We start from the raw sequence: 17,859 nt of genomic DNA on the forward strand, positions 1-17,859 counted from the left end.
ACTGTCCCAGTGACAAGCCCTTGGTGGTGACAGGGTATTTATTAGTCTCACAGCCTGAGGGAAGAAGCTGTTACCCAGTCTGACAGTCCTAGTCCTGATGGTCCTGTACCTCCTTCCTGAAGATACTGGGTCAAAGAGATTGTAGGATGGGCGGTAACTATATTCAACAATGTTTTGGGCCATATGTCTGCAATGCTCCCAGAAAATGTCACAAATAGGGGTGAGGGAAGTGCTAATAATCTTAACGTCCTTTGTAGAGTCTTGCAGTCCAATACTCTGCAGCTTCTGTACCACAAAATGATGCAGCCAGACAGGATCATCTCGATAGTGCTCCTGTAGAAAGTTGTTAGAATGGAGGTGGGGAGAATTGCATATCTCAGTCTCCTTGACCTGAGAAGAGGAGTTAGGGGTCCAAGTTGGATCATCTGAGATTCCCTCAGCCTCCGCCGCTGCAGAATAAACAACCAAGTTTGTCCAACCTCTCGTTATAGCTCAAGTCCTCTATTCTAGGAAACATCCTGGTAGACCTCTTCTGGAACTTTTCCAAAGCTTCCTATTATGAGGTAACCAGAACTATATGCAATACTCCAGATAGATCTTAATTAGAGTTTTATAAAGCTGAAACTTGACTTCCAAACTTTTGAACTTAATGGCTTGACTAATAGAAGCAAGCATTCCATAAGCCTTTTTTACCACCCTATCAACCTGTGCAGCCACTTTCAGGGAGCTATGAACTTGGACCCCAAAGTCCTTCTGCTCATCAATACCACTAAGGATCTGCTTTTAACTGTGTACCATCTCTTTAAATTTGACCTACAACGTGCAACTCTTCACATTTGGCTGGGTTAACTCCATGAGCCATCTCTCCATATAAATCTGCAACTGATCTATATCCCATTGTATTCTTTGCTGGTATTCTACGCTATCCGCAACAGCACCAATCTTTGTATCATCCGCAAATGTACTAACACACCCATCTACATTTTCATCCAGATCATTTATATACTTCAGAAACAGTAGAGATCTCTGTACAGGTCCCTTAGGAATGCTGCTATTCACAGACCTCTGGCTAAAATACGTCTCTTCAACCACTATCCTCTATGAGCAAACTAGTTCTGAATCCTGACGAAGGGTCTCGGCCTGAAACGTCGACTGTACCTCTTTCTAGAGATGCTGCCTGGCCTGCTGCGTTCACCAGCAACTTTGATGTGTGTTCCCATGAATCCCATGCACCTTAATCTTTTGGAGGAGCCTCCCATGAGGGACCTTGTCAAACATCTTACTAAGATCAACGTAGACAACATCAGCAGTTCCACCTTCATCTATCATCCTCGTCACCTCATCAAAAGCTCAATTAAGTTAGTGCTGGCTCTCCCCAGTTAGGCCATGCTCATGGATCCTATCCTGAAGAATTCTCTGCAGTAACTTCCCTACCACTGACGTAAGTCGCACTGGTCTATAGACTCCAAGATTAGTGCTGGTTACCTTCTTGAATAATGGAACAACATTAGTTAATCGCCGGTCCTGCAGGACCTTACCTGTGACCAGATAGGACATGAAGATATTGGTTAAGGTCCCCCAGTAACCTCTTCTCTTGCCTCTCTCAGAAACCTGGGGTATATCCCACCAGGCCCTGGGGACGTATCCACCTTAATGCTCTTTTATTGACCCAACACCACCTCTTCATTTACCTTAAAATACCCTACCATATCAATATGCTCAGCACTGATCTCCCTCTCTTCTACATCCTTCTCCTTGGAATGTATTGATGTAAAGTACTCATTAATGACTTCACCCACATCCTCCACATCAAAACAAATACATATATACATTTTGATCTTGATGTACGTATAGAATGCCTTGGAATTAACTTTAATCTTACTTGCCAAGGGCTTTTCATGGTCCACCTTGATTTTCCTAATTCCCTTCTTGTGTTCTCTTCTTGCTTCTTTATAATCATCAAGGGCTCTGTTTGATTCTAGCTTTCTAGGGTTTACACACTTCTGCTTTTTCTTCTTACCTAAATTCATCACCTCCCTCGGCATCCAATGTTTGCTTATCTTGCCATCCTTGTCCTTCCTTCTGAATGGAACATACCTGGCCTGTACTCTGTCTAGTTGGTCTTTAAACCCTCTCCACATGTCAGATGTGGACTTGCCTAAAAACGCCTGTTCCTAGTTCCTGTCCAATGCTCTTCTGTATTGCCCTGCTGCAAATTAATACTCTCGCTCAAGATCCACATCTATAGCTACATGAAAACTTAGGGAGTTGAGGTCACTGTTCCCTAACTGTTAACCCGCTGAAATGTCAGTTAACTGGCTAGACTCATTATCCAACATGAGTTTCAGTACAGTCTCTCTTCTTGTTAAGACTATTGATTTAAGAATCTTGCCTGGATGCACCTAACAAATTCTGCCAGATCTAAACCTCTTGCACTCAGGAAGTCCCAGTTTATACAGTATTAGGGAAGTTGAAATCTTCTAAGATAACAGCCCTATTGTTTTTACACATTCCCTTAATCTGCCTGAATATCTGTTCATCAATGTTCTGGTGGCTATGGTGGAGTCTATAGTCCCATCCCATCAAAGCGATTACACCCTTCCTATTTTTGCGCTCTAACCATATAGAGTCGATGAACAAGCCCTCTATTATGTCCCCTCCGAATGTCCCTGAATAGTAGTGCAGCTACCCCCACCTCTTTTACTTCCCTCTCAGTCTTTTATAAAACATCAAAACACTTGGACATTAAGCACCCATTCTTATCCCTCTCTCAGCCACGTCTCTGTAATAGCTACAACATCATAGTTCCATGTATTGATCTATCCTCTATGTTAATCACCTTTACCCATAAGACCATGGGAGCAGAATTAGGCCATCTGGCCCATTGAGTCTGCTCTGCCATTCAGTTATGACTGATCCTTTTTTTCAATCTCCTCCTCGACCCCAGTTCCCGGCCTTCTCCCCATAACCTTTGATGCCATGTCCAATAAAGAACTTATCAATCTCTGCCTTAAATACACTTGGCGACATGGCCTCCACAGCTGCATGTGGCAACAAATTCCACAAATTCACCACCCTTATGCCCATTATACTCCTAGTATTAAAATATACACACTTCAGACTATCCATCCCATCTTATCTATTACTTTGCTCCTGCCTGATTTTACTGGCTCTGACATCTATCTTCCTCTCCATCCCTCCACTTTCCAATGTAGTGCTCTGGTCCCCATCTTGTTGCCAAACTAGTTTAACCCCTCCTGGTAGCACAAACAAACCTCCCAGCCAGGATATTGGTTTCCTTCCAGTTCAGGTGCAACCAGTCCCTCTTGTACAGGTCACCAATGTCTCAGAAGATGGTCCAATGATCCAAGAACCTGAAACCCTGCCCCCTGCACCACTTCCTCAGCCACACATTCATCTGTACTATCATCCTATTCCTGCCCTGACTAACATATGGCACTAGGGGTAATCGAGCAATTCCCACCTTGGAGGTCCTGTTCTTCAGCCTCTTTCCTAACTCTCAATACTTACTACTTAGGACCTCTTCTCCCGTTCTACCTATGTCATTGGTGCCAATGTGCACCATGACTTCTAGCTGCTCATCCCCCCTCTCGAATAAACTACCTCTTTACAGGTTGAGAAATAAGCACCATTCACTTTATTTTTTCACTAATTCACACCGGCCTAGCCAGAATTCATTGTTTGAGTAATTGCACATTGGTTTGCAGATTCATTTCGTGGAGAGCAAAGAGCCAACTATAATGTTTTGAGGTCTGGAGTTGTAAATAGCCCTGAATGGATAAAGATGACAGAGTTTTAAACTCTTAGTCATTGCTAGTCAAATGTATGTCTTCAAATCAAAAATACTGCTTTTTGGATAACAATACTTTAACTACTAGACTACCTTATGAATATTAATAGAACTTAGACTTATAGGTTAATTGTGCCCGATTTTGCCTTGCTCCCAGAACAACTTCAACAAATATTCCTCTTCCTCATTTAAGCTATACAGGTAAATCAGAATCAATTCTATTGCTGAATAACTGACGATGGGAAGATAGATATAAACAAGTAATTATACAATAATTATGATCATTGACTGCACTAAAACTAAGTTAATTTTGATGGTCCAGATTTTCAGAAGTAACATTACTGTTTTCCTTGCTAATCATTAGGAATATCAGGTTTCCAAAGAAGAGTATATGACCATGGAAGTTCTGGACTTCGTTTGGTTTCCTGATTCACATGGAGTCCAACAGCAGAACACAGGCACCTCGGGATTTCCCAATGATGGCAGATCTTAAATGGATTTGTTTGCACCTAGATGTTTTTAATGACTTTTTTTTTTACTTTTTATTAAGAGTATTTACAAATGAGAATGTTTGCTGGTTTTGTGACACCTGTGTAAAACTTTCTAATTATTGAGAACCTTGTCATTCAGCTGTGGGTAGGGGAGGTTAACCAGCTATCAAAAGAATGAACCACTGAAAGATAGACAAACAGGTTCTTCAGCCCAACAAGTCAACATTGATCAGCAACCACTCATTTACAGTAAACTAGATTAATCCCATTTGTAATCTCTCCATATTTTCGTCAATTTCCAACAGATTTGACCATTCATTGAGGATAATTTAGAGTGGCCAATTAACCCAATTCACGTGTCTTTATGATGTGGGAGGAAAATAATTTGGTGATATGGAGAAGGTGCAAGCTCCATGCAGACAGAGCCTTGGTTCAGAATTGAACATCAGTCTCTGGCACCATCAGCCTTATTAGATGCACCATTGTGCTGCCCATTTGTGTGGATGCAAGTTATTCAATTTCTGCCTCATGTCGCCAATTAAAATTGAAAGATTCCTGCAGAGCTACAGATCAGTTTGGATGCAGGTTTAATCAAGAATGCTACTGGATGAAAATTCAGTCCAGTTAAAAGTGGACCTGTGTAAGAGTGTCGATCAGAGGGGATTTATTACTGCCTGGGAATTCTGGGCCTTTAACATTTTAAATTTAAAACCACCAATCACTACTAAACCGACTGATAATTAGGCCATAGATGCCAATGGTGGAATATTGCATTTCTGGCATGAGAATAATATTTAAAATGTCTTTGCTTATATTAATAGTTATTTCCAATTTTTTTATCTCACATTCAGACTGAAATCTTTGTAGGTACTGTTAAGGAATGTGAACTTAGCGCAATAACACCAGGCTTTTCTTCAAATTAGAGCAAATCTATCTGAAAATTACCGGGCGAGGGGAGAAAAAATGGTAAACCAATCCTAGATTCTTATTTGTCTACGTTTAGCATTAATATTCTATCTTGTATTTTCTAAGCTCCTCTCTATATTGATACCAAGAATGTTTAATGTCATTTCTAGTAGACAAATATAAAGGAGAGCAAACTACTGGTTACTCCAGCTCCAATGCAATACAAAAAACACAATAAGATTAAGAACACAATAACAATATGATAAAGTAATAGTGGTTGGGGGTGTGGAGGGGTGGGTTAGTGGGTGGAGGTGTTGATCAGAATATTGCTTGGGGAAATAATAGTTTTTGAGTCTGGTGGTCCAGGCAAAGAAGCTGCATTACCTCCTCCTCGATGAGAGTCTCATTTACAAACTTAATTTTGGTGTAGTCCAGTTTCGTTCTCCTGCAGTAAAAGTGATGGAATACCAGCTGCAGGTACATGTGCAGATGTGATGACAGCAGCAACAAGTCTGACTTCAGTTTTGCTCTCCATGTATCACTTATACACCCTGATTTTTGAAGTTCAAAGTACATTTATTGTCTATGTACATATATCTCACCATACACAACACTGAGATTCATTTTCTTGCAGGCATTCACAGTAAATAAAAGAAACACAATGGAATCAATGAAAGACTGCACCCAAGAGGACGGAGAAATAAGCGATGTGCAAAAGACAATAGACTGTGCAAATACAAAAAGAAAATGAAAATAATAATACTAAGAAGAAAAACAACAACCACCGTAATCAAATCAACCGAGGTATTTTCCAAGGCAACTCTTTAAACCCACTGTGGCTTTGCCTACCTTTAAACCCACTCTCCAATTTACTGAATCAGATGAAAATTGAGTATTAAATCACAGACAATCAAATGAATTATACCTTGATACACTTTCTAAACATGAATGATTTGAAACTATACATTTCATCAGTAAAGCTAAAGCAATTTATTCAAATTGTGAAATATTTTCAAAAGACATCAACATAAACTTTGGACTAGATAAGTGCAGAACATGAAACATAAAGAAAGCTGCAATAGAGCTAGTAGAATGCAAAACAGGGCAGCAGGATACAATACAACTGATGAATGAATATGAAACATATAAATATCTGGGATATCAACAAGCAATGAAAATAGATCATAGTGAGATAAAGCGAAAGCTTTCAACAGAACTTAATTCAAGGCTTAAGAAAACCTGTCAAACAGAGTTCAACAGTATAAATACGTTTGTATAACAAAGGCAATAAACACGTTTGCTACACCCATATTACGTATTATTTGGGCATAATATTTTGTCTAAAACTGATCTGGAAAATTTACAATAAAAATAAGAAATGAAATGATAAAGTTCAGTAAAGATCATGTATATTCAATTACACTTAAATTAACACTACCTAGGATAGAAGGAGGAGGAGGAATAACAGACATTAAAAATCTACACAACAGCTAGATAAAACTTTGACAGATATATTTTCATCAATGAAAACAGGATTCAGCACTCCACGCAAGCATATGAAATTCTAATACAAAGAACACATCAATAAACTTAAATGAGAGCACAACCTAGAACAATGAAGACATTATCACTATTGAAGAAAAGGTTAACCAATGGAAGAACATGACCCTCCATGGAAAACATCCCCAAGATCTGAGCAGACTAGATATCAACAAGGAATCGTCAAACACCTGGCTCAGATTAACAGATCTCTTCCTAGAACCAGAGGGGCTCCTTGTAGCAATACAGGACTAAGTGGTTAATAAAATACCAACAAATTCAAGACAATAAATGCAGAAAATGCTATGAAAATCCAGAAACAATCCAATACTTTACAGGATCTTGCTGCAGTTTAACTCAATCTGATTATTTACACTGGCACAATCAAGTGGCAAACAGTAATTACCAAAATCTTGTTTTAAAATGTAGAGTCATAAGAGCAACCTTACCTTAGTATAAATACAATCTGATCCAGTTTTAGAGTCAGAGTCCTACAAATTATATTACAACCGATCCATTATTAGAGAAAGAACAACCGATAATAGCCATCTCGATATAATAACACATGATAAACAAGTGAGAACAACTTACTTGATAGATATAACCATTCCAAACACACAAGACTTACAGAAAATAATAATGAAAAAAAACAGAAATATGCTGAATTAAAAGAGGAAATTGAAAGACAATGGAACATGAACAGAGTATACATTGTGCCGACGGTAATATCCACAACTGGTATCATCCTGAAATCACTACATCATAGCATTAAGCAATAGCACAATAGCACAACAATATTTATGTAAATTTTCAGAAAGCCACAATACTAAGCACCAGTAAAATAGCCTGTAAGTTTCTAGTACTTGACAAGTGAGTGTGCTTGGTTAAACCCATACCTCAGGTATTACCGGCTTGAACTGCGAAAAAAAAATAATAATGATAAATAAATAAGCAATAAATATCAATAAGATGATATGAAGAGTCCTTGAAAGTGAGTCCATTGGTTGTGGGAAAATTTCAGTGATGGGGTGAGTGAAGTTATCCCCTCTGGTTCAAGAGCCTGATAGTTGAAGGGTAATAACTGTTCCTGAACCTGGTGATATGAGTCCTAAGGCTCCTGTACCTTTTTCTTGATGGCAGCAGTGAGATGAGAGCATGGCCTGGATGGTGGAGTTCCTTGATGCTGTTTTCCTGCAAACAGCATTCTGAGGAAATGCGCTCAATGATGGGGAGGGCTTTACCTGTAATGGAGTAGGCCGTATCCATTCAAGGGCATTGTTGTTTCCATACCAGGCCATGATGCAACCAGTCAATATACACTTCATCACACATCTATAGAGATTTGTCAAAGTTTAAATGACCTTTGATTCAACCAATGGCTGTGATTTCATCAGCAAACTTAAATATGGCATTGAAGTTGTGCTCAGCCACAGAGTCATAAGTGTAAAATGAGCAGAGCAGTGAGTACGCACACAGCTTTGTGATGCACCTGTGCAAATAGAGATTGTGGAGGAGATGCTTTTGCTAATCCAAACTGACTGCAGCCTGCCAGTAAGGAAATTGAGGATCAGTCGCACAAGGAGGTATTGAGGCCAAGGTCTTGAATCTTATTGATTAGTTTTGAGAGAATGATAGTATTGAATCCAGCTATAGTTGATGAAGAGCATCATGATATATGTATCTTTGCTGTCCAAATGTTCCAGCATTGAGTGAAGAGTCAATGAAGTGGAATCTGCTGTTGACCTGCTGTGCTGGTAGGCAAATTTTCAGCAGATCCAAGTCACTTCTCAGGCAGGAGTTGATGCGTTTCATCACCAACCTCTCAAAACACTTTGTCACTGTGGATGAATGTGCAACTGGACAATAGTCATTGTGGCAGATTTCCACCTTCTCCTTAGGTACATGTATAACTGAAGCTTGCTTGAAGCAGGTGATGACCTTAGACTGTCAAAGCGAGAGCTTAAAGATATGAGTGAACACTGCAGCTAGTTGATCAGCACAGGTATTTAGGTTATTTATTGCAAAACCTGTGAGCTTATATATTACACTTCATAAAGCAATATAATCAAGCTAATTAATCCTTTATTTTAAATATACACACTTTGCGTTATCACATATTTATCATCCCTCAAGGCTGGAGTTACTTTAAGTGACAAGATGCAATAAAAGATTATGAAACACTTGAAAGCCTGAAGCTTAGATTAGCTTTCGGTTGCATCTGCAGATGAGGCCAAGTGTCACTGTGTTATGCACAGTTAACAAGCTGTATGAAGCTATCACATACAGCATGTCTAAGCACAAGTGATAGTTCTTGTTTACCTTCTGGCCATGCTTTCAACAGGTAACTCTTCTATATGCTGTTTATTTCCATCCAGGCTTTTTTGAGCCCCTGTCATAGTCCGGTCCATGAAGTCCATATTCCGGTTCATGGTCGGGTCCATTGACCCTTGCTCCAGGTTTTCCTATCTACCCTGTTTCTGTCCTTGTTGAGTTAATTGAGTCAGCTGATGCTAGTTGGGGCTGGTTGCATAAATACCTCCAGAGACCAGTCTGTGGTTGCTGGATTGCTCTTGTCTTTACTCCTTGTATCCCTTCCTCTGCTTTCTGTTTCCCTGCCTGAAGCCCTGCCTTGTCTTGCTGGTAACTCTCGCCTCGCCTGAAGTTCTTGTCTTCAAGTCTCCCGTCTCCTGCCTCTAGCCTTGTCTCAAGCCTCAAGACTCAAGCCTCCAGTCTTGCCTCAAGCCTCCAGCCTCCAGCCTCCAGCCTCCAGCCTCATGCCAAGCCAAGTCTCTAGCCTCTTGCCAAGCCAAGTCTCTAGCCTCTAGCCTCAAGCTTCAAGCCTGTAGATTTCTGCCTCGTTCTGCCTGCCAAGCCTCGTCCTTACCTAGTTCTGGGGTCTGAGCCAAAGGCAAGACCCAGGTACTGGGTCCTTGTCCAGTCTCTGGCTCGGAGTCCAAGCCCGGGCTCCTAGCTCTTTTGTCCAGTCCTGTTCCAGGTTCCTGGTTTTCCTGTCCATGTCTTTGCCATCACCCTGTATCCTCGTCCTGTCCCTAGTACTTCAGTGTCTGTGTCTTGCACTTGGGTCTGTTCCCAGCTGTGCCCTTATGACAGAACGATCCAGCCAACCATGGACCGAGCGACACAGACACTGTTTTATCTTGCCACCCGGGGTTCCTTTCTGTTACATACACTCCCACCCGTCCGGGTCGTCCATAATCTCGATACCACGTTTGGTCGCCCGGAGGCTCCCGTAGAGGGGGGGTACTGTCATAGTCTGGTCCGTGAAGTCCATATTCTTGTTCAGGGTCCGGTCCATCGACCCTTGCTCCAGGTTTTCCTATCTACCCCGTTTCTGTCCTTGTTGAGTTAATCGAGTCAGCTGATGCTAGTTGGGGCTGGCTGCATAATACCTCCAGAGACCAGGGCGTGGTTGCTGGATTGCTCTTGTCTTTACTCCTTGTATCCCTTCCTCTGCCTTCTGTTTCCTCGCCTGAAGCCCTGCCTTGTCTTGCTGGTAACTCTCGCCTCGCCTGAAGTTCTTGTCTTGCCTTACCTGTAGCCTTGCCTTGCCTTGTCTTGCTGTCTGGTCTTGGAGCCACCCTGTACCTCGCTCCCTTCCTGTCCCTTGCCTCCGCCCAGGTAAGTCAGGCCGTCTTGCCGTTACCTGGGGTTGGTTCTGTCCCTTCCTGTCCCTTGCCTCCACCCAGGTAAGCCAGGCCGTCTTGCAGTTACTTGAGACCTGAGGCAAGGCTGGAGGCTGGAGGCAGGAGACTTGAGACCTGAGGTGAGGCTGGAGGCTGGAGGCAGGAGACTTGAGACCTGAGGCGAGGCTGGAGGGGTTGGTTCCGTCCCTTCCTGTCCCTTGCATCTGTTGGGTGGTGATCCGCGCCCTGCCCAGGAGGAGCCAAGCCTCCAGCCTCGCCTCAAGGCTCAAGTTTCCTGCCTCCAACCTCCAGTCTCCTGCCTCCAGCCTCCAGCCTCGCCTCAAGGCTCAAGTCTCCTGCCTCCAGCCTCCTCTCAAGGCTCAAGTCTCCTGCTTCCAGCCTCCAGCCTTGCCTCAAGGCTCATTTCCTGCCTCCAGCCTCCAGCCTCACCTCAAGTCTCAAGTCTCCTGCCTCCAGCCTCACTTCCAGCCTCGTCTCTAGCCTTTGCCAAGCCAAGCCAAGTCTCTAGCCTCTAGCCTCAAGCTTCAAGCCTGTAGATTTCTGCCTCATCCTGCCTGCCAGCCAAGCCTCGTCCTTGCCTAGTTCTTGGGTCCGAGCCAGAGGCAAGACCCAGGTACTGGGTCCTTGTCCAGTCTCTGGCTCGGAGTCCAAGCCCGGGCTCCTAGCTCTTTTGTCCAGTCCTGTTCCAGGTTCCTGGTTTTCCCGTCCATGTCCTTGCCATTGCCCTATATCCTATTCCTGTCCCTAGTACTTCAGTGTCTGTGTCTTGCACTTGGGTCTGTTCCCAGCTGTGCCCTTATGACAGCCTCGGATATTGTGAGAACAATGCACCTCAGAATCAAAGTCAGATGTAATATCACCACCACATGTCATGAAATTTGTAAACCCTGCAGCAGCAGTGCAATGCGATACATAATAATAGAGGGAAAAAACTGTGAATTTCAGTAAGTGTGATATATGTGTGTGTGTGTATATATAATATAATGTGTTCCTGAATCGTTGAAAGTGTGCCTTCACATTTCTGTTCCTCCTTCCTGATCGTAGCAATGAGAACAAGGCATGAGCTGGAAGATGGGGGTCCTTATTGATGGATGCTGCCTTTTTGAGGCATCTTTCCTTGAACATGATCTGGATACTACAGGATTTAGTGCTCATTATGGAGCTGACTAGGTTTACACTCACTGCGGCTTATTTCGATCCTATGCTGCAGCATTCCCCGCCCCCCACCCCCCCACCATACCAGATAATGTTGCAGCCAGTCAGAATGCTCTCTATGGTACATCTGTAGAAATATGCAAGTGTCTTTGGTGACATACTAAATCATCACAAACTCCTAATGAAATATAGCTGAGGTTGTGCTTGAATAGTACTTAATTCTTGGAGTATTTTAAACAGTGTCCAAGTAGTTTGGTTAATTTAAATTTTCGTAAATGATTCACAATTAACAGCCTTGTTGTATTGCCTAGACTGTCAGCAATGCAAATGATACTTCTGGTGCTCAGAAGAAAGTTTGAAACCTATGTTGTGTTAAGCTTTATTTTGTTTGCATGGCTTTACTAATACTAGCAGCTTTGAAAAGTATTCTGTTTTGCTTTTGCACTGTTAACACAATGTCCTTGATATCCAGGAGAAGAGCACAGAAAGGTACATTTTATTTCTTCTTACGGGATGTATTTCATGCGCTAATATGAAAAGGTCAACCACTTTCTTTCCACTACCGCACCTTTCTTCTCTAGCTCTGAGGTAATCACCTCTAATATCAGGTTTAAAATCCTTCCTCCTCCATTATAGTGCACCACCTCCGGAGAATCTGTGATTAACCTATTTCCAAATCTCCCACATGCAATTTCTAGATAACAGGCCATCCCAGCAAATAAAGGCTGGAAACTCAAATAAGCAAAAGTAGTTTCAAGTGAACCATGGTTCAGGTCAATATCCTCATACTCACTCAGCCATCCCTTCACAACCCAATGCTTTTTGCTTGCAGAACTCACTTAAATTCTCTTCAACCAACAGCCACATAACCACTGCCAATTTTTATCAGGCCCACTCTGAACTCTGAGGCAAATTCTTGTCAGTTCAAGTTTGTCAGCTTAGCTATTCTCCACAAAAACTCACAGCTGTTGTTCTGCTTAACCTGTTCCTCCAGTGATTAGTTTTACTCCATTGAGCAAAACTCTTGCAAAGTAAACTTCAATAAAGATCTACAAGTGATAGAAGAGTGTTCCTTTAGATAATCAATACTCTTTTACCGAAATATAGGTTTTTTTTGTGTCTGAATAGTCAGAGGTTGAAATAAGATGTGATGGAAAACAATGCACTTTAAGGATAAGCACAAGTGACAGATGAACAGGTGTATAATAAAGGAGCACACACATCATTCTGAATAGCTGCACAGTTATAGCATAGTTTTGCAGCAATCAAAATGTAATATGGACAATTAAACTGAAATTGCTGATATAGCAACTGGAAAAAATTATCAATTTAAACACCATTTAATAAAGTAATCTGAGATTTGTTTATGCATTCATAGGAAGTGGGCATCACCTTTAACAAGGGGTTCCTAACCTTTATTATGCCATGGACCAATACCATTAAGAAAGGGGTTGTGAAATCCTGCCTAAAACCATAACTGGTGAGACTCTTAAAAATTAACAACATCAATAGGCAAGGAGTCACATTTGGACTAGACTGGATAAGGGTAGTAGATTTTCTGAAGGATATCACTGAACAAAATGTTTTTTTTAAACAATAATCTGGTAGTTCCATAGCTGCATCATTGATTAATAGCATTTTCATTACAGATTTTATTATATAAATCTTAATAACCAAGCCACGGTTCTGGGTTATTATTTCATGCTTCTCTGTCAGTAGTGTCCAGGCTTTGAATGGCAAACCAGCAACTTTCCAATATTCCACCACACCTGTTAGTTTGATTCATTGGACAATGAACTCTCAGATTATAATAATGCACTCCCTCATTGTTGATCACTTGTTACAGCTCACCTGATTCTTCACATCCAGTTTGAGGCATGGACGACCTCCATTATATGCCTTTTCCCGTAACCACTTGGATCTGACCTGTATTCCACTTCCACAGGGTTTGCTGCATGGAGACCAGTTTGACCAATCGCTCAGCTTACAGTCAGATGGACATGGCACACTACACGTCTCTTCAACATACCCTGATTTGAATTATTAAAATAAAAATAAAATGTCATTAGTGATTCAGAACTTTGCCTCAAACTACTGTAAAACTATAATATCATCTGCATCTTAGGATGCAATTTGGAAACAATTTTCACCCCCCCGATGATTTGAGTTATTAAAAAATATAACTGCAATCCGATCAATATGGGTTTGCTTGCTATTGAGATGTAAATATGAAAATAGAACCAGAATGTAACTAATTTATATTTGATGTTCTGTACTATAAATAAATAATAAAGTTCCTCTCTAATCATTCCACGGCTGCAGTATATTCTGGCAGACGTTCCATTATCTTCAACCTCTAACTCAGGAAGGTCTAGGGAATGAGGCCAAAGGTGAAGCACAAGTATTTTCAAGTTTCTGGCCTTGGAAATATATTGCCAATTTTTCATTGTGATGGATCTAAATCCTGGATCATTCCATTCAAAGGCTTTGTAAGGACATTTCACCAGAAGGACTGCAGCAGTTCAAGAAGAGGTGGATCATTGCCACAGTCAGCAGGGGAGGCCAAGTCATTGTGTATATTTAAAGCACAGGTTGATAGGTTCTTGAATAGTAAGGACATCAAAGGTTATGGGAAGAGGGCAAGCAAACGGGGTTAAGAGAGAAAATAAATCAGACACGATCGAATGGCAGAGCAAACGCGATGGGCCAATTGACCTAATTCTGCTTCTGTGTCTTATGGGTCACCACCATCTTTTCAAGGACAATCAGGGATAGGTAACAACTTCTAGCTTTGAGAGGGAAACCCACATCCCAAAAGATGATTTTTTAAAATTACCATGACATAAAATTTAAATAAAAAAATGAAAAATCTGCTTAATGTTTTGCTTTTATAAGTATTTTATAATATTAAACTTTAGTTATTCATTTTATTTGATTCAGTGATGCAGTGCTAAATCTAGCCACAACTCTCCTGCAATCCCCAACAGCCCTACCCTAATCACAGGATCAATGAACCTACCCAGTATCTCTTTGGACTCTGGCGGGGAAACAGGAGCATCCGGAGGAAACCCAGGAATTCCATAAGAAGCATATACAGAGATTCCTTGCAATGTCGCTGGAATTGAACTCTGAACTCCAATGCTCCGAGCTTTAATAGCATCACACTAACCGCTACATTATCGACGGGTAACACAATGCGTCAACATTTTTTGATCAATGTGGGAAAGATGGAGTTGAGGGTTAAATTATGAGGACAGGTTGCTTGAACTAATTCTGTATTGACTCGATTAGGAGATAAGGTACCGGTCAGCTCAGAGTCTCCGGAGACCGAATAGATTAACCTTAAAGCCATTTTTCTAAGCTCAAAAATAAATTCTAATCCAAGTACAATGTCAAAATCCAAACAGAGCCCATGAGTATTTTCCAGTTAGTCTCATTTTTTCAGGAAATTAAGTTAAATAATTGTCGGGCAGCAGCTTCTGGGCATCTTGATCAACTGGTGATCACATAAAATCTCAACTGGGTAAAATGAAATACTTACTTATATTTGGGAGTGAAAATGTGTTGTTTTTCGATGTGTTCTGCATGTAGCAATACTGATAGTACCTTAGTTATTACCCATTCCTACCAATTCTGAAAGATCACAGTCAGCCAGAATCTTAAAGTTATAAATTCTCAGTAGTGCAAGACTTCACGAAGGAGCCTTGGGGTGTTGATATAGTTAATAATAGAAGAAATTTCATAACATTAGAAATCCGAGATGATGACTGACCCAGGACAAATCTAAGTGAATTGATTTTCCCAGGATATTTCTGCTTTTAAACTATTTAGCGCAATATCAGAAGGGCATTCAGCATATCGTTTTATAAAAGCTGTGCACTCAACTATTTATTCCATTTTTTTCTTAAGAGTGGTTTATGGCTCATCTGCTCCTGGTGGCAAAACATACTAACAGACATTTGGATCAAGACACTTCATTATTCTCCGAATGGAAATGTAAGTGGGTGATCTTTTGTCAATGATTTCCTGCCAGAGTAAGTATCCTTTTCTTAATTACTCATCTGTTCTAATATGAAAAATCAGGAATACTGTACTGTGCTAGAGTGTCCAAGACTTTCACACAGTACTTTAGTAATTTTAGGTATTGCAGTATACTGCTGCCACAAAAAAAACATGACATATCTGAGTGACATATGGGTCTCTTTTGTGGAGTGAGAGTGGGAAAGGGGCTGGAAGAAGGGAATCATGGTTGGGAGAAAAGGGAAGGGAGAGGGGTGGGAGCAGAGAGACATTCTGTAATGATCAATAAGCGAATCAAGTGAGCTGGCCTGGCGTCTCAGGGCTGGGTGTGTTTGCAGCGGTGCATTCCCTCAGCCCTGGCATTCCTTCTCTGCCGCCTGTCCCACTCCCCTCCTGGGGTACACTGCCCTCAGCATTCCCAACATTCTTTGCTCCCGCTGGATTTAAGAACTCGCTGTCCGCTTGACATTGACAATTGGTAGTGTGCAAAAGCCTTAGGCACCCTAGAACTGTATATAGACTTTTACATAGTACTGTACGTCCTGCATTTCTCACAATCATTTTATTAGTATGAGATAATACTGTCATCCAGGTCAATAGTTTCATTTCCTTAATGTATCAAGATAATTTATGTAGACTATAAATTTAAAGTGAGAAGAAGCTTAGACAAACATACAAAGCTGCTATTATTTAATAAGATCATGGCCTCATTTGCATGTTTCTATCTGTGGCAACATTTCAAACTGTTGCCTATCTAGCATTTATCTCACTCTGATATAATAGTATTCAAAGCTTCTGCATTCACCACTCTGTTGATAGTAAGTTCCAAAGAACCACAAACACTTGAGGGATAACATTTTGCCTCAACTCTGTCTTAAATGGTCACCCCTATTTTTAAAAGAAGATTCTTAGTTCTAGACATTCCCACAAAAGGAAATATCTTCTCCACATCCACCATGATATTAAACTTGAAATTATCAACCTATAGTGTGTTCAAAATGATTATACTGGAAATGGCAAGTTAGCTTGAAATCTCTTGGATTTCTGCCAAAGAATGATTGACAGACATGATTTAGTTACAAAACTGAAATTGAATATACATCAACTTATTGCTACTGTTAACTTTGATAATAATTAGAAATTACGTGCTGCATAGGGAAAATTGAGTGAATGTTTCTTTCATTGAAAAATTCTATTGGCTGTACCTTAACCCTAACTATATCTAATTGACCCTTTATTCCTGGGATCACAAGTTCCAAGCTTGACAAAGCCTTGAATAGATCTCATTTAAGTATTCAAGTCTTTTCTCTTTCCTGTCACTTCTTCCGGCTCTATAATCCTTCATGATCACTAGTTCTGCCCTTTTATCTCACTCTGTACTTCACTATCCTGTTATTAGCAGCTACATTTTAAACTGGCTAAGTCACAAATGCTAGAATTCCTTTTTTAACTGTTTAACTTAAATTCTTCATCTTGATAAAAGAACCTGTTTAAAACCCTAACTTTTTGACTTTTTTTTCCCTTTCTGACTATCTCCATTGACTGTATGATTTTGGTGTGAATTATTACCTCATTATGTTTGATAAAGTGTTGTTTGTTGGATGAACTTCATTAATGTACTTTGTTATTGCTGTGATGTGATGTCCTGTGAAACTTAATGGAGATTATAAATGATTATCTTTCACTTGTTCAGAATTGTGAAAATTATATTTCCTGACAAGTTCAGAGCTTCTAGTAATATCAATTACTTGCAGATTTAGATGGAATTATGAAACTACTGTCAGAAAACAAAGTAACAGATTACTGAAAAATCAAGTCTTAAAATATGCTCGTCCATCTGGGGGTTAGAGTTGTGGACATTATTTTCAGTAATGTTGATGATAAGGGAATAAAAGCTTCTGCTACATTTCTCTCAAAATTAAAATTCATCTGAGTATGCTCTATTGTCCCTAGATCATGGCTTAAATAAAACATTTTCCAATGAATTAATACATTAGTACATTTTCTGGTTTAAAGTTTCTATTTCTGATTTTATCCATTTCCAATCCATTTTAACTGCTGGAGTGGTATTTGGGGCATGTAATGTATAGTATAAATGTCTAATATCAAAGAATTATGGCATAACAATTTTAAAGTTATTCTAATGTCCTTACAAAATTGTATATGATAAATAAAGTGAGGGTTTTAATGAGCAGGATCCCCTATGGAACCAGCCTTTGAATACATTTCACTGAGAAAAATTTCAAATGTAACCAATTCATAATGGTGCATG

General features: G+C 40.4%; 1 protein-coding gene across 3 annotated transcripts in view; it reads right to left on the reverse strand.

Moving 5' to 3' along the window:
• thsd7ba (thrombospondin, type I, domain containing 7Ba) overlaps window positions 1-17,859 on the reverse strand; it is a 1,092,806-nt gene that overhangs the window by 304,250 nt on the left and 770,697 nt on the right. For all 3 annotated transcript variants that reach the window (XM_063047545.1, XM_063047546.1, XM_063047547.1), the window contains exon 15: window positions 13,419-13,597. In XM_063047545.1, the coding sequence (XP_062903615.1) occupies window positions 13,419-13,597 (179 nt within the window). The remainder of the gene's footprint in view (window positions 1-13,418; window positions 13,598-17,859) is intronic.

This window comes from Mobula hypostoma, chromosome 5 (genome assembly GCF_963921235.1).
Source record: "Mobula hypostoma chromosome 5, sMobHyp1.1, whole genome shotgun sequence".
Classification (NCBI taxonomy): Eukaryota; Metazoa; Chordata; class Chondrichthyes; order Myliobatiformes; family Myliobatidae; genus Mobula; species Mobula hypostoma.